The sequence below is a fragment of the Patiria miniata genome, unplaced genomic scaffold (assembly GCF_015706575.1).
Source record: "Patiria miniata isolate m_02_andy unplaced genomic scaffold, ASM1570657v1 HiC_scaffold_7, whole genome shotgun sequence".
NCBI lineage: Eukaryota > Metazoa > Echinodermata > Asteroidea > Valvatida > Asterinidae > Patiria > Patiria miniata.
In genome coordinates, this window is record NW_024037074.1 from 22,400,373 (window position 1) to 22,417,839 (window position 17,467).

The 17,467-nt window shown below is 45.7% G+C and overlaps 1 protein-coding gene across 2 annotated transcripts in view; it reads left to right on the forward strand.

Moving 5' to 3' along the window:
* The window catches only part of LOC119745289 (rho-related protein racA-like), a 37,027-nt gene extending 32,061 nt beyond the window's left edge, over window positions 1–4,966 (forward strand). Inside the window, exons 9-12 of one of the 2 annotated variants that reach the window (XM_038221541.1) lie at window positions 1,080–1,310; window positions 2,265–2,362; window positions 3,240–3,479; window positions 4,528–4,966. In XM_038221541.1, coding sequence (XP_038077469.1) covers window positions 1,080–1,310; window positions 2,265–2,362; window positions 3,240–3,479; window positions 4,528–4,740 — 782 coding nt within the window. In that variant the 3' untranslated portion in view covers window positions 4,741–4,966. The remainder of the gene's footprint in view (window positions 1–1,079; window positions 1,311–2,264; window positions 2,363–3,239; window positions 3,480–4,527) is intronic. The other variant, XM_038221540.1, reaches the window with a different exon arrangement.
* The last annotated feature ends 12,501 nt before the right edge of the window (window positions 4,967–17,467 follow it).

The window sequence follows — 17,467 nt, forward strand, 5'->3', positions numbered from 1 at the left end:
GTCTTAAACGGATGATAAAGACATGGCTAGCTGGTCTTAAACACTTTTCCAGTGTCACAATGAAATGTGGACTCCCAAAAATCCAGTGCCTCTTATCGTTTCATTGGTTGAACGTTCACAATCCTCACGTAGGCATGCGCAAAACTACCAGGGAGTCAGAATTTTATAGTTCTAAATTCAAAACGCAACGCGCCAGGTGCGTTCTGCGCGACATCGCGCAGAACATGATACGTGCGCGTCAATCTCCATAAAAGGGTTGTTTACATCTTACTCGCCAGATAATTACCCTCGCCTCCAGCTCGGGTAATTACCAGCACCCAGACTCTAAGTGGTCTTAAACAGAGTGATAAAAACCTCCGGAGCACACATTTATTCCCTTAGTATAGGTATAATAGTCTCGTTTATGTACTTTTATGGCATTAAAGAGAAGGAAGCTTCTTATTTGCGATGACCACTTAGACACGTCATAATTTGCGACGTGTTTTAAGCCATTGTTAAGGAATTTACAACACATTCAACATATGGCAAGTTTCATGAAATGGATCATACGACATGTCGCGAGTTGGAATCCGCATAAAGTTGGAATTCACACTCTGTCTGGCTGGGCAAAGTGGGAATTCCAATACTGCCCGGCAAAGTAGGAATACTGTACGTGTATGGTGTATTGCAATCATGTCATATTTTCAACCCCTGGAGCAAAAACCCAATGGCATTGCTGATTGCTGTAATTTATGGTATAATACTTTCGGAGAGTCATCTCATTGCTTCCTGCAATCAGCTTTGGTAATGGTTATGGTTTATTTTCACCAAAAAATAATTAGAATTTACATAAATTACAAAAGCTTCTGAAGGAATGCAGGACCTTCCATGACGTCAACACACAATCGAAGAGCTGTGCAATGACATCGGGGACAATCCCGCACTCCCTCAGAAGCCCTTGGTCGCAGCATTTTTTCCAAATGGTGTCCAATTAACCCCACCCTTTGAAGAGTAAGAGTCTGCAACAGTTATATAACCCAATCGAAAACATTCTTGTGCAAATTCAGGTTCTTATATAAATACCCTTTTTTTAAATTAAGGCCTGCCTAACATCACGGAGGAGGCAAGTATGGAGGACATAGTGGCTTTGCGGAAGGCATCCAGCACACTCCGCTTACCCCAGCTTGACGACATCGCCAAGAACTTACAGAACGAAGAGGAGTTTTTGAATCCCAGCATCGGGACTTTCCTGAACGATCAGACAGGCCAGAGAACCAAGTGGTTGTTCCTCAACAGACAGGCATTGTCTGACATCAAATTCAAAGTTGAAGGTATGTTTCTTGTCAGTAGACTGTGATTAAATGGGATAGCCTAAAGGCATAAAGGATCATTACCATTTGTACCAAAAGTAACGTACCAAATTATTATCGAAAAGCTTACTTGGATTCAGGATCGTACTGGTAAAACGCCCTGTGAAATTATACCGTCTGGCTTGCTGTCATTTAGAAGAACTCAAGAAATGTAGGTGATTTCCAATGATCAGTCAGTTGACTGGTGCACATGTATTTGGAAAAAAGAGTGCTATAGACAAAACGTGTTTCGTAATGAAAATGTCAAGCAAGGTTTTTCACTGTTTTCTTGAAAAGTGTAATATCGGCTAAGCTGAAACTTCAAAATGTTTGGGCTTTGAACATTCTTCTTTGGATTTTGTGTTATTCGAAATGCACAAAAGGCATGCAAGGCAAATGATCCTATATGGCTTTATGCTAAAATAAAGTTCATCAATTGATCTTCAGCATTGTAAGAAACTGTCAAATAAGTAGTGACAGTGTTCACATGATGAGGGGTACATGTACATTGCACATTAGGCAGCCAACACCAACATTGCCATTACCTGTGCACAAACAAGTTTTTGAGGGCAGGATGACCAAACGATTTTGACTGCCATTGCTTTTACATTATTTAACACCCTCCTGTGATGTCACACTATTGGGTGTCTTCCGCGCCATTATTTTGCATTTTGTAGTACAAATTTTATTGAAACATATTTCTCTGTACCCCATGGGTTCGGTGCACACTAGTACCCCATCAACAGCCAGAAAAAGAGAGTTGGGGGTTGACCTACATGTAGACTGGTTCCCGATCCATCCACTGCATAATTTGAATGTATCCAAAGTTATTGGAGGTGGGGGTTAGTCTCGCAGACCATTGCGAGTTGAATTCGAATGTATTCGTGTGCCTTTGTGTGTACTCAAACAAAATGACCTGTCTTTCTCATTGTGCAGAGACAACGATCCATGCCCACAAGATAATGCTGACATCTCGCTGTGAATTCATGGCTGGAATGTTTAGTGGCGTCTTCACAGAAAGCAGCAAAGATGAGGTAATAAAAAAAAACAGAATTATGTAACACTTTATATTTTCGGGGGGCAACTCCATTTTATGTCAAACTGAGTTTGTGGGATTCCTTTTCTTGAACTACAAGACGAAATATGCTTGTTGCGCCTTAAAGTTTTCATATGACACCAGCACCTGATTTCACGAATGATTTTACGATGTGTAACACGTCGCAACTCGCGACGCGTCGTATAATCCATTTCACGAAACATGCGATGAGTTGAACGTGTCGTAAGTTCCTTGACAACGGCTTAAAACACGTCACAAGTTACGATGTGTCTAGTGGTCATTGCAAAATAAGGAGGGTCCTTTTCTTAGCCAGTTTTATGCCATAAACATTACATAAACGAGACTATAATACCGAGGCAATGTGTGTAAAGTTGTAAATAGAAAAATCATTAAATAATGATGAATTAGCCTGGAATGTTGCAGTTGAAATTTCAAAGTAGCTATACAATCCACGGAGAGCTTGTTTTTCTTTAAAACTGCATCACACGGCCACCATTTTGTTATACATTTTAACAAATTTCTGACGACTCTTTGTTGAAAATCAGACAACTATTTACTGTACGCTGACTTTATACAAAAAAAAACAGTCACCGAGTTAATTGTGCTATAAATACACCTACGACGCGTCGCACTTATGACATGTTTTGTGAACTTGATCGCAGGACACGTCGCAACTGCGACGCATTGTAGAGATACAACTCGCTGAATTATATATTTCATATTCAAACGCCTAAGTCACCTTACGATCATGTAATTCACAAAAGCTTCCAGAGAATACATGTATATTTGGAGTAAATATAAGACAGACTATTTGTGTGGTGTTATCGTTATTTCCAATTTCCCCTTGTACGTAGATCAGAATAGAAGACGCGAGTCCGGAGTGTTTCCTAGCCCTCTTGGAGTACCTGTATACTGACCACGCCCCTATAGAGGAGGGAGATGCCGTGGGCATCATGGTGGCTGCTGATCGGTACGGCCAAGAACGACTGAAGAATCTCTGTGAGTTGTACATCACCAAGGGTGTGGATGTAGCTGTGGCAAACAGCATAGCAGAGGCACACGTGGATGTCATTGGACTGCTGCACACGGCTCAGGTTTGTAGCTGATGATATTCCCAAGTTCATTTAACAAGTGTTGACTGCTGTGATATGTGAGATATGCTGTGATTAACACCTGAGGGATGCATAGCACACGAGGCAAACTGCACCCCGAGGATGTTAAAAACGGATTATATCCCACATCGCAGCAATCAACAATTATGTTATATTGTGCCTAAGTCGAAGAGATATAAAATTGGTTGTAACTATTTGAGAAATATGAAATGACTACAATTTGAGCTCTGATAACTGCAGGCTTTCTTGCTGGACACGAATGAGCACTTGCAGTTCCCAGTCATGGGCGCATGGGCATGTTCTACACGCGTGTGTAATGCCCACAATTTACATGCAGCAAATGGATCACTCAGTATGCATTTTTACAGACTATGAACACGTGGCTATTCTAGACCAGTTAGATTACAGTATTAAAGCACAAGAAATAACAATCCAAATTACACATTGTCTGGTTTCGTTCTTGGCAGAATAATGGTGTGCCTATGACACCCTCCCCTCCTTTCACATTATGCACAAAAAATCAGGTTTGCTGCTACCCACCCCTTCCTAATTTTCAAAGTGTTCTAGTATGGCTGGTTTTGCCTTTTAGTTTTAAACTTAAGTCCCTGTGGCACCCGAAACAATTCCAGGATTATTAAATACAAAGTAAGGGGGGGGGGGGGACAAACCTGTGTTCACAGGAACGGAGTGACCATCTCTCTTTTGAAGCGGTTGGGCCAGACTCGAGTCCATGAAATGCTGCTGTGGGGGGATCCTCCACAGCGAGTCTTATCTTCCCAGCATTGAATAATGCCGGTACCCATTTAACACCTGGGTTGAGAGGAGTAATTGAGGTAAAGCGCCTTACTCAAGGGCACGGCGGGACTCGAACCCACAATCTCACGATCATGAATCCTATGCTCTACCGTTAGACCACACGTGCCCAGTGTGTTACAAATGCTAATGGCTATAACCTTTTGTGAAGTTTCATATACAGCCATGTACTCAACGAGTAATGCGTACTGATGTAGCCAGACTTTTTCCTCCACAGATGTACAACACAACCCAGCTGGCCGCATGGTGCCTTCATTTCATCTCAAGTAACTTCTTGGCCTTCCAGCAGCGGGCGGAGTTTAAGACTCTGGAGGGGGAGAACCTGAAGTATGTCAGCGAGAACCGCTGGCCTCCCGTCAGCTACCTAGAGGCAATGGAGAAGTACAACGCCAAATACGGGCAGAAGGAAGACAAGTGTAAAGTGCAGTGAAAAAGATCAAAAAGTAATCCACACCACTCAGTGCTCATCCGGCTGAGCTGTTTTGAAGATCACATGTACTTGCCAGTTTGTGTATTAAAGACAACCCAAACATACATGTACAGTCATCTTTTGCCTGTTAATTGGCCCACATTAACCATTACATGTCAACACTTTTAACCCTAACCCCGTCAGACGCAACACAGTGCACAAGGTGGAAAAGTCTGGTGCACTTTGATGCATTCAACTATCAACACCAGTGCATAAATAGCCAGTTCTGAAACAATGAGAGCTAATCCCATAGAATGCCGCAGGACTGTGAGGCAGTTTGGCCTGTTAGACCTGATGGATCTTGCTACACTGGGCAGGCTTGTCACTTAGACAAATGTTGCTGCGTTTGGCAGAGTTTCTAGCCAAAATACCCTGGAGGGCTAGGGTTAAACTATTGAAATTTTAAAAGATATTGTGATTGATTTATTTACACCAAATCATGTCATATGATGGACCTCTCGTTAAATTAGCCTCTAATAAGTGATTGGTCTCTGAGCCTCTCAATTATCTCTATGGGTAGCCTCGCATTAGCCTCTACAGTAAGGCAGTGCTGGGCAGCACGGCGATGCCTGGCTGGGGATAGCCTCGTGAATCCCGTGAACCGTACGCCTCTAGATAGCGTTCCTGTGCGTATTCCGCCTCCACTATCCAGCCCTCGACCGCGCCACCCGGCGTTTCCAGTCTCGATCCTTCCTTGAGGCGGCGGGTAGGTGAGCGCACACTCCCGGCCCCATCCTACAATCGGCAGATAGCTGTACATCGCTCCGCCTCCAGTAGCCTAGCTACGCGGACTCCGTGCCTCCTTATGCCAGCCCGACTCCACCGCACCACCCAGCACGCAATAGCGTGAGCTCTGATGAGGGCTGTGTCTCCGTCTGCGTCTACAATGTACGTCTCCTTCTAGCAACTGCCCCGCGGCCTCTTATATAGGGGCCCCCAGCCGCTAGCGCGCCCTCTTTGGACTCTGCCGCTATAGTAATTTTCGCCACAAAGCCTCCTTCTTAGCATGAACATCCTCGTTCATAACAGCTAAAGACCTGAGATTCAAAGCAAATTACTATAAAAACCCTTATCTAACTTTTAATCGAATCGACGACCGGGTCCATAACTTCAACAAGTCGGCGCCTCTTTATACATGTGCCTTATAAAAGAAATATAGTTTACTTAAGTTTATAAACTTTAATAAAACTGTATAGGAAACTTTATGAAATCTTTTGGCAAACTTTAAAGAAAAGTTTATATAAACTTTATAGAAAACTCTTTTTTAAACTTCAAGAAATGGTTGCTTGGATAAACGAGCCTAACTCATAGGAAACCGTACGAAAAATGTTGCCTCTGTGATCTCTCGGATGCGCTGTTACTTCTTGCGGAAATCTCGGTCGAACTGGACATCGTACACCCTCTCCAACCGCTGCTCACAAACTTTCACACCCTCCTTGTACTCGAGGGTGGTCGATACCTCCTTCACTCGGTTAACCTTGCCTCTCAGTACCCCTTCCAGGGATGTCACGTGGATTGGGCCTAGATCCTCTCGGATGTGCGCAGCTGCTACGTTGTTGGGCGCTGAGTAGCTTGGCTGACAGTTCCTTCTGTGCCTCCGGTTTGCCTTGAGTCGGTCGCTTCTCTTCTCGTGGTTATTCGTTGATGTCGCCTTCCTGATGGAGTAAACGTAGTGCCTCTGCCCATGTCTCAGCATCTCCAAGATCCTTCACCTTCCGTCCATCCAGTCTCTTCAACACCGTACCATCTGGTCTCCTTTGACTTGTTTTCTCAATCCTCACGTCGCCTCTGTTCCCGCTCTCTCGGTCATTACGTCTTCCTTACTGCCCCCATGTCACGTTCTGGGTGAATTTGTGTGTCTTCCTCTACTTTGTTTAACCCGCCTCTTCCATTGTTTGGTCTATCTGTTGTTCTATGGCATGCTGAACGACAGTTTTCAGTTGCTAAGGCTGCCCGTATCGCCACATCAAGTGTAGAAGGATTGGCCCAGCATACCCCCTCTCGAATAGACTGACTAGCTATCGCATCAGAGAAGTGTCCTCTTGCAAGGCGGTCCCTTGCGGTTTCCGTTAGCTCCGGGTACGAAAATGACGCCAATTCACGTACCGCCTGGCCGAGCTCCTGAATGGTTTCCTTCGGCTTCTGCCTCCTAGTCCTTAACTTCAGGAGGAAATTTTCTGCGCGCTCTCCAGGTCCAAAACGCCCATCCAAAAGCTTGAGAAGTTCTCTGTATGAATGCCTCTTCTTCTCTCCGTCTCCATGGTGAAGAAGTATCTTTAGTGCCGGACCCTGGAGCCTCGCCGACAGAAACACCGCCGCCTCTTCGTCATCCCATCTATTGGCTATTTTACATGACTCGAAAGTGTTCATTGTAGTCTATCCACGGTTGTTTTAACCTCCGAAGCGGTCTGGGCCAATCCTTGGGCGACCTGAGCTCTTAGTCAGCCTCTCCTGTAACTGCTTCTCCCCGGTTATTTTTGATCTCGTTTGAGAGGCCATGGTGTCTCCTTATTAGAGGCTCCTGCGTCTCCTATTTCACGAGCTGGCTCCTCACTTTTCTCTAGTTCACTTATGACTTCCACTGGCTTCGTTAACTCCACGATTGCCTCCACAGGTGGCGTTGTGTCTCCTCTAATGCCAGTAGATTGTGCCTGTGGCATCCAAGACTTATTCTTCTTCATGATACTCCTCGGAGGTGTCCAGTTACCTCCAGTTGCCTCCTGCCCTATGTCCTGCACCTGGGAAATGGAGGCAAGTCCAGTGTGTACACCTGGATCCAGCGAAGTCCCCTGACCTATGCTCTTCCAAGTATCCTCTAGTCGAGATATCCTACTCATTAGTTTCTCTATTGTAGCCTCCTGGCGTGAACTCTCCTCCATTGAACGCTGGAGCTCATCCTCCCTTCCCTGGAGGTCCACTCGGAGACTGTCAACCTCCTCCTGAAGTTCCTTAGCAGTCTTGTCTGTCATTATGAGTTTGTGTCTTCGTCTTATTTAAATTAAGTCTTATCTATTTGAGGCGTCATATTTATTAATTAATAATTGTCCTCGCCTCCCCAAGGATGAGAACGTTGGCAAATGGTAGCTAGGCGTATAATCCCACTTCTGACACCATTTGTGGCGGGAATATCTGTGACCCGATCCGTAGTACCTTTACCCAGACAACCTAGCTTAGGATCAATACCCCAGCAGCCGGGAATGCAGGCCTGTTTGGATGGAAATATAAATTACCGCCCTATACGCGTAGCGGCACTCACCCATGCCCCTCAACCTTCAAGATGGACAAGGACAAACAATTAAGTGCACAACAGTCAATGACCTCAATTACTGATTGATTTATTTACACCAAATCATGTCATATGATGGACCTCTCGTTAAATTAGCCTCTAATAAGTGATTGGTCTCTGAGCCTCTCAATTATCTCTATGGGTAGCCTCGCATTAGCCGCTACGGTTAGGCAGTGCTGGGCAGCACGGCGATGCCTGGCTGGGGATAGCCTCGTGAATCCCGTGAACCGTACGCCTCTAGATAGCGTTCCTGTGCGTATTCCGCCTCCACTATCCCGCCCTCGACCGCGCCACCCGGCGTTTCCAGTCTCGATCCTTCCTTGAGGCGGCGGGTAGGTGAGCGCACACTCCCGGCCCCATCCTACAATCGGCAGATAGCTGTACATCGCTCCGCCTCCAGTAGCCTAGCTACGCGGACTCCGTGCCTCCTTATGCCAGCCCGACTCCACCGCACCACCCAGCACGCCGTCAGCGCGCAATAGCGTGAGCTCTGATGAGGGCTGTGTCTCCGTCTGCGTCTACAATGTACGTCTCCTTCTAGCAACTATCCCGCGGCCTCTTATATATAGGGGCCCGCAGCCGCTAGCGCGCCCTCTTTGGACTCTGCCGCTATAGTAATTTTCGCCACAATATATACACACAGTGCAGAAGAGAACCGTTTGCTGAAAGTTGACATCATATGGCCACACTATCCAATGTGTAAACAAATGGCGGTAGAGGATGTATTTCCCCTGACCCTGCCCCACTACATCGCCACAAAAATTCCATAAAGTTGGACGGTTTCAATACTATAGAATATTTGTTTGTAAGAAAACACATGCACTCTGCACTCCAGTAATAACCCTCGCGTTTAGCTCAGGCACACAGATTGGCGGCCAGGCCTCTAACCAGTTTTAAACCATATGTTTTTCCCTTCGAGCATTTTTTTGTACTGTAACACATTTTTGGAATAGCTGCTGCAGTAGTATTGTGCCATAATGTCTAGGATTATATTTTGGTAGATGTGTCTCATTAAAACCTTAATGACATGTAGTAATCCCACGTTGCCATGGAAATAGGTTGTTGAAAGTTTGAAGATCAACGGGAGGGGAAGTTGTTCCCAGAGATGGTAAGGGAGAGCAGATAATTCGAAGGAACGTCACTCACACACACAGACCAGGACGGTGGTTCAGATGTTTTTATTTTGCGTCTAATTTATTACCCCCAACACTCGTTCTTGTCAATGTAAACAGCCGGCCAGGGCTGGCTCTCGCCTCGCTTCCCTCAAACAGAGATGTCCTTCTGACTTTTGTCAAAGCGACGCTGAAAGAGACCGAACGATGGCAAACTTATGTATCACTGCGCTTTGTTTACATAAACATAGCTTAATGAAAGAGAGCCTAGTATGAAATATATCCCCTTGAAACTAGATAAATTGGGATTTCCTTAACTACCCCACATAATAGAATCATTACAAAATCAATTAATACAAAAGATCTCGTAGTTATTTGAAGTAAAGTGTGGGTCTATTTTCCAACGGCGCACGGACATCTTTGATTAGACCGTGCAGAGCACTTTGCGGCGGCAACTCCCTATTAAAGGAGCACGCTGCGCTATCATTAAAGGGGCAACTAGTCATCATTATCAAATCCCCACAATTTCCCCGCTTTAGAACCATACGCCCTCGGATGGTAGACCCAAGCACCAAAGGTGCAATACTTAACAAACATGAATTGCATCAAGATAAAACACTTGGCAAAGTTTACACAATAAACACCATTAGAAGCGAAGAACGATTAACACATTTTCCGTTTTGGAACTAGAAATCTAGAATTAATATTCAAAATGACTATATCTGCATACATCAACATAAATCTCAAAGATTAAGTGTGCACCTGTACACTATTTTCCTCATCACAATTGACTTAGACAACCACATCGATCCTAAATCATCTTTCGCTAGAAAGGGCAGACACCTTCAGGCATTTTCACCTGATTTTTTTCTACTCCATATTTTAGTGTGCGTGCAAGAAATCTGAATCTCTCGTCAGTTCAACATTTCACATTAATATGTGAACAATAAATTCTTGTATTACAATTACTAAACCTTGAACAATAACACTTCAAAATGACAAAATTATGTTATAAGCCTACGCTTAAAGAGAGAGCAGATACTATTGTTAGCTACTGTGTCCTCAGCTGATGCTTGGGCACACTACTTGGTGAGTGTGGGTAAAACCCTGCCTCTCAGTTTATAGAGAGTGTCCACTCTGCATAAATTTCACAATTACATTTAATCACTTAACAGCTTGCTATTCAGCATCTAGGTCTTTAAACCCAACAATGCACTCCTCAGGCCTTTGCAATACTTTTGCATACCAACTTCATTTAGGTGGCAGCCATCTTTCAACCATTTTGGATGGTTTATACGCTTCTGGACAAATGTCTCGACTGAAGGGTATCCCACCTCCATAGCCCGCTTGAGCAGCAAGTTAAAGCGATGCGCGCGATGATTAAACGTACCTACGGATACTTGTCCAGGCCGGTTTGTCCCGGAACGTTGTATGACTGAAAGCATCACAATGCGCTTGGACCTGATATCTTCAATGCGCAGCAAATCCAAAAATTCAACAGAACGCCGAACAACCACGCTTGGAGAATTCTTCCGGTTGCACAAATCATTGGTACCTAGATCTACACATAAAGTGTCAACAGTGCGCGCTTTAAGTCTTCGCAAATAGAAACTAGGATTTCCTAGGACCTTTTCGAATGTAAGTCCCGAATAACCGTCAGTCTCCAGACTAAACCCCTCAGGAAGACCTACTAACTGTTCAAGTGGTACACAGCGTCTATGTGCCTCTCTACGAAGCCTGCAGGGGAAAGAGTGACCAAACAAGATCGCAGATGTCCCTTCTGCCATCGCAAGTCTGCCCTATAATGCATAAAATGGCCTAAATCTGGGCCTCTGAACAATATTCACATGAACAATTTAAGAAACAAACAACAACATGTAGATAAATCAGAAAGATATAGTACTATCCTAGAGTGACGTGCGGGAAAACTCCCCCGTCTCGCAACACCCAAGAGAAGCAGGCTGTCTCTTCTGATGTACTCCTGTGCCCACACTGTACTATAATTCTTGTGGCAGTTTAACTTCGAAACTTTCTCAGGGAGTCGTCGACGGCAGGCGAACGGTGCACCAACCTGTGGAGAACGGGAAAATTATAAAAAGAATAAGTAATCATTATGGAGGCAACGATGTTGTAGCCCGCTAAGCAGGCATCCCCCGATTACTTTTAATTATGATATCTACGTGACTGCACCGCACCGTTCGCGCCTCTTGGCAATGCGTTTAGATCTTCTTGGGGCGCTTGAAACGTTGTCCTCTCTCTTGATGGTGTTATTACACCTGGGCAAGGTAGGGCAGTTTGATTCGTTTTCTGTCGTTGGAATGAAAAGGCTCTGTGGGATTATCATTAGTTCTTCGTCGGAAGAAGATTCGTTGTCTACTTCGTCCTCATCATCGGAAGACTCAACTATAGGTGGCAATACCTCGAAGGTCGTCTCAGGTACCTCTAACTCTCCCCTTGGATCCAGGATGACCATTTTGCGATTCAGCCACTTCTCGGCGCCACCATAAATTGGGCGGACTGCCAACAGGTCTTTCTCCTCGTTAAATTTCACAACAATGTACTGCTCCTCATGGAATGCATCACTCAATTTATGCCTGCCTGTGAAAGCACATTTCTTTACAAGGACTCTGCTTCCCACTTTGATCGGTTCACCCCAGCTACGAGAGTCATGATATTTCTTCCTGGATTCGGCTGCCTTGAGAAGACGATCTTTGGTGATGTCATACGCCCGTTGAATCAGCTGAGCTTGCTGCTGTACGAAGTTATCGCTGTGGTCCTGTTGGGCATTGCCGATCAGATGGTCCAAAGGAATCGTTGGTTCTCGTCCAAACAGTAAGGTATACGGTGTAACACCCGTAATGCCATGTGGCGTGGAGTTGTAGATGAAGGTTAGATGTGATAACAGCTCGGGCCACCGCATCCTCTCTTTGCTGTCTAAAGATCGAATGAGAGAACAAAGCGTTCTGTTATAACGCTCCGTCTGGCCATTCCCTTGCGGGTGATATGGGCTCGTTCGGGTCTTCTGCACGCCGTACAACTTGCATAGTTTCTTAACCAGGTTACTCTCGAAGTTACGGCCCTGGTCAGAGTGGATTTGAACAGAGATCCCATAATGCGAAAACCACTCCTCACGTAACACTCTTGCAACAACTGGTGCAGTTTGATCTTTGCACGGGACTGCCAATGCATACTTAGTGAAACAATCAGTCATTACAAGGACATGTTCAAAGCCACCCCGACCTCTCTCAAGCTGAAGAAAATCTATCGCGAGCCTCTCCATGGGTTTGAAGGCAAGTAGATGGCGCATCGGGGGCCTCACCGTTGGTGTTGGAGCTTTGGAGACTGTGCATCGGAAACACTTACGAATATGCTCCTTCACATGCTTACTGATTCCCGGCCAAAATGCGCGTCTCCTTAACAGTGACTGGGTACGACTCACCCCCTGATGCCCCCATTTGTCATGAGCAGACTCCAACATAGAATCTCGTAGTTTCCTAGGAACCAAGAACTGTAGAAGTGGACCCAACACAGAATCCTCCACTTGTCTGTATAGAATGCCATTTTTCTCTATTAATCGAGGCCACTCTCTTAACCAACCACTCAGGCCAGGGGACCTTGCATCTCCATTCTGTTCTTCCTGTCCTGGTTCCCATCTGATCGACCAACGCCTCCAGATCTCTCCGAGTTCATCGTCCTCCCTTTGTAGCAGTCCAAGTTCCTCGGAAGAAAACAAAGGTAGTACTGATGAGGTCTGACCATTTACCTCAGTCGTTGCTTGAGCCTGTGTCTGTTCAAGAACACGAACTTCCCTAGGAATAAATGTGCCTCTGACTTGTCCTTGAAGGACCTCCTCGGTTCCAGCCGGGGTTGCATGTGACGGATGTCGACTGAGTGCGTCTGCACAACGGTTTGACTTTCCTGGGTGGTACCTGATTTCCATATCAAATGGTGCTAGTTGAGCGACCCATCGCTGTTCGGTGGCCCCAAGCTTGGCAGTTTGGATATGAACGAGCGGGTTATTGTCTGTATACACCACGAAATGAGTCCCAAGGAGATAGTCCCTAAACTTGTCAGAGACGGCCCACTTTAATCCTAACAACTCAAGCTTGAAGCTTGAGAGGTCTGAGTAGTTCTTTTCAGCACCTCGCAAGCTGCGACTGGCATACGCGACGGGATGCCTCAATCCGTCTTCCCCGACTTGGGTGAGGCATGCACCTAAGCCCTTCAATGATGCGTCAACTTCCAACGTGAACTCCTTACTGAAACAAGGATAGGCTAATACAGGAGCTTGACACAAGAGCCCTTTGAGTTCTCTGAAGGCCAAGTCGGCCTCCTCTGACCATGGGAGAGGTCGGCTGGACTTCCCCGCTTTTTCATTGGTCTTGTTGGTCAGCGAGTGCAGTGGGCCGGCAATAGCCGCAAAGTGAGGTATGAAGCGTCTATAATACGACGCAAGCCCCAGGAAGGACCGCAGCTGCTCACTAGTCTGAGGGACTGGCCACAACGCGACTCGCTCCACCTTGTCTGGATCTACGGAGACTCCCAAACTGTTAACAACGTGCCCCAGATGCTTCACCTCTGTCTTGAAAAGTTGACACTTATTCCCCTTCAATTTCAAGCCATGAGAAATCAACCTCTCTAATACCAGACCAAGTCTTGTCAGATGCTCCTCGAACGTCTTAGAGAAAACAAGAATGTCATCCAGGTATAACACTAGCTGGGACAAATTCAAATCGCCAAATATGACCTCCATAATTCTCTGAAAAGTGCTGGGGCTGTTACATAAACCTTGAGGCAGTCGGTTGAACGAGAACAACCCCCAGGGAACCCGAAAGGCTGTCTTGTCAATCGAGTTCTCGTGCATGGCAACCTGAAAATACCCATGGGTAAGATCAAGAGATGAGAAAAACCGCGACCCACCCAGTGCTTCCAAGGTCTCCTCTATGCGAGGTAAGGGAAATGAATCTTTTACTGTCAGAGCATTGAGTCTCCGATAATCAATACACAGACGGACCGTGCCGTCCTTCTTTCTGACAAGGACGACCGGACTGGCATATGAACTTGCAGTCTTCCGAATAACTCCCTTTGCTAGCAAATCTTGAGGCAACCTGCGGACCTCAGGCATGAGATGTGGTGGAATACGCCGATATGGCAAGTTAACTGGCTTGTCGCTCGTGACATGTATCTGGTGTGGAATAAGATCACATTCTCCAAGGTCAAAAGGCCCTTTGGAGAAGGCAGCATCATGCTTTCTGATCATTTCTGCCACTTTAGCAGATTCCTCTCTGCTGAGACCATCTAAGTTAATCCCCGGAGGCAAGAGGTATTGCGTCCCATCTGGAAATATGAATTCCTCCCGTGACTCACACGACGGCCCACTAGTGTCCGCCTGCTCCTTAGCACTGGTGATCACAGACTCTGTGCCAGTCTGGGGTTGAAATATGTTACACATATTATCTTCTCCCTCACTGACCACATTCTGGACAGAAACCTCCAAACCTTCTGCTGTATACTGCAGACAAATCTTCTCCGAAAATTGAACTTCATCGACTGTGGCAATTTCAAAACATGCTGGGATGGTCACCTCTGGACCATTGTTACAAATTAGGACCTCCATGGTACTTTCCTCACTAACCTGTTGCACACCTTCGACAACATGTATATTGGACAACTCTGCTTCGTCCAACGACCAAGAACCTAGAGGTATTGTCCTGCCATCCTGTAAACACAAAGGGATGGCTTTCACCATAATGTGCTCACAGACGGCCGGAAGTTTCTCTAGTCGACAAGACACTAACTTCGCTGTACAGGATGGAAGAACCTCAGTTCGCTCCGTCCTTAATAGCGCTCCTGCTATGCTCTGTGAATCTGCAGGCCTGCAAGATTTCTCTAACTCATCAACACCTAACCACTGCAACGCAATATCCCAATCACTGCCAGACGGCCCAGACGGTGTTACTCCCATGGAATGAATTGCCCTTAATACATTGCACCCTAACAAAATAGGGAATTCCCTTCTCCGTTCGGTCAGTGAAAACTGGTCGGACATCACCAAGAAACTCGCATCTACCAATGACCCCAAAACCCGGATAGTAGTGTCTAAGTACCCCTCAATAGGTATCTCCAAGTTATTTGCCCCATAGACTTTTAAGAGCGTTCCTACTGTACCCAATTCTCCGGTACTCCCGGCCAAATGCTGGTGGTAGAACGTGGATGAGATCAAGGAGGTCTCTGCGCCAGTATCTAGTACACATTTCACAGTTTTACCGCCAATTTCAATACTGGCCGAAGGACTGCGAGCAATTAATTTTCGGTGCAACTCCTCCTCACTCACTGAAGGTCTCCCTGATCTCCTCCCACATCCCTTCCCAGCATTAGCCCCTACACTAAAATTATCTCCGGGCACATTGCTTTCCTCTACCGTCGTGCCCGCTAAGGCAGAGGACTTGAGTTTCCCTGGGTGACATTTGGCATTTCCTTTTGTTGCGCTTCTTCTTCCGCTTTGCGTTTTCTGCAATAGCGGGAAATGTGCCCCACTTTCTTGCAGTAGTTGCATGTATACCGCGCATTCGACTTTTGAGCAGAAGCGGATATTGCAGAGTCCAATTTTTGCGTTAACACACTGGTCAGATTCTGAATTTGACTCGCTGCTTCTGATTGCGCTTTCGCCAAATTGTCTAGCTTCTCCAAAATCAACTTGTCCGAAGCCGCCATTTTGGGCGACCCGTCGCTGCTAGGCTTCGCCACCGACGCTGCTTCGAAGTGGTCACTTTCTCCCGCTGCGACTAAAGTAGAGCGGACCTTGGGTCGACGGGCACTATTTTTATCCACCTCAGGCAGCAAGGCAAGTGCGTGTTCCCTGAAATGGAAGAACTCGAGTTGAGGCTTTTCTACTAGAATACGGCGGAGTTCCCTGCGCACCGATATGTCTCTAGTTCCCTTTACAAATTGTTCCTTTAATACCCCATCGCGCAACAATCGCAGTGCAGCACGTTCTTGTTCACCGCAAGCTTGCTCCATTCTATCATGGAGCCTCATAAGCGCTCTGCTGTAGTCCGCGATTGATTCACCCTCAAGTTGCATGCGCGCGTACAATGCGCTTGTTAGTGAGGAAACGCTCTCTAGCGGCCCAAACCGGCTTTGGAGGAGGGAAGCTATTTTTGCAAAGGTGTCCCGTTCTCCCACAGGAGCACATAGAATTTCTTCTTTTGCTACACCACTCAAATGATCTATGACAGCTCCCACTTTTTCTTCATCACCCAGCCCCAATTGTCTCCCGTATGCATTGAACTCATCTAGCCACTCATTAATAGTCAGTTCCCCGGACTTCCTTGGTGGACCACAAAATTTAGGCACGCTAATTTTTGGACTGCGTGTAATCTTAATGTTTTGAAGTGCACCAGCGAGGGTCGCAGCCAAAGCTTCATTAGATTTAGCTAGTAACTCTGCAAGCCCTTCATTCAACGCCATGGTTAGAGTATTTCTAGTTCTGCAACAATTCGGCGTGGGACCAGTTAATGCGTGTGTATGATTTACTGGCACGGTTTACATATACATGCATGTACATCACAGAAACATACAATTTAGAACAAAAATGTCACTACACCCGAGCAATTGAATTAATTCACAGAGTTGTGCCAGACGTTACACATCAACTTGCAAACTTATACAAGTCTGGCCTCATTAATCAATCAATAACTCTAAAAACGCACAGACAACTCGATTTTCTTCTCTGTTTTAAGAATGTTTCATATACAAATGCCTAAAAAAAGGCATACACAGCATCATATATTCAACACGGTCTATACTATCCAATTATAACTACTTTCTTCCATATAAAGTTTCCTGAAGAAAAATGTAACCTGTCGAATACATGCGTGTCAATTCTTAACCTGAATTCATTTACATTTTACATGTAAGAATCGAGCAATACAACAATACAATAAATTTGACAGGAGCGTTGGGGGCAATAATTAATTTTTCCACTCTCCAATCCTGTCTACGACGCCACTTTGTAGTAATCCCACGTTGCCATGGAAATAGGTTGTTGAAAGTTTGAAGATCAACGGGAGGGGAAGTTGTTCCCAGAGATGGTAAGGGAGAGCAGATAATTCGAAGGAACGTCACTCACACACACAGACCAGGACGGTGGTTCAGATGTTTTTATTTTGCGTCTAATTTATTACCCCCAACACTCGTTCTTGTCAATGTAAACAGCCGGCCAGGGCTGGCTCTCGCCTCGCTTCCCTCAAACAGAGATGTCCTTCTGACTTTTGTCAAAGCGACGCTG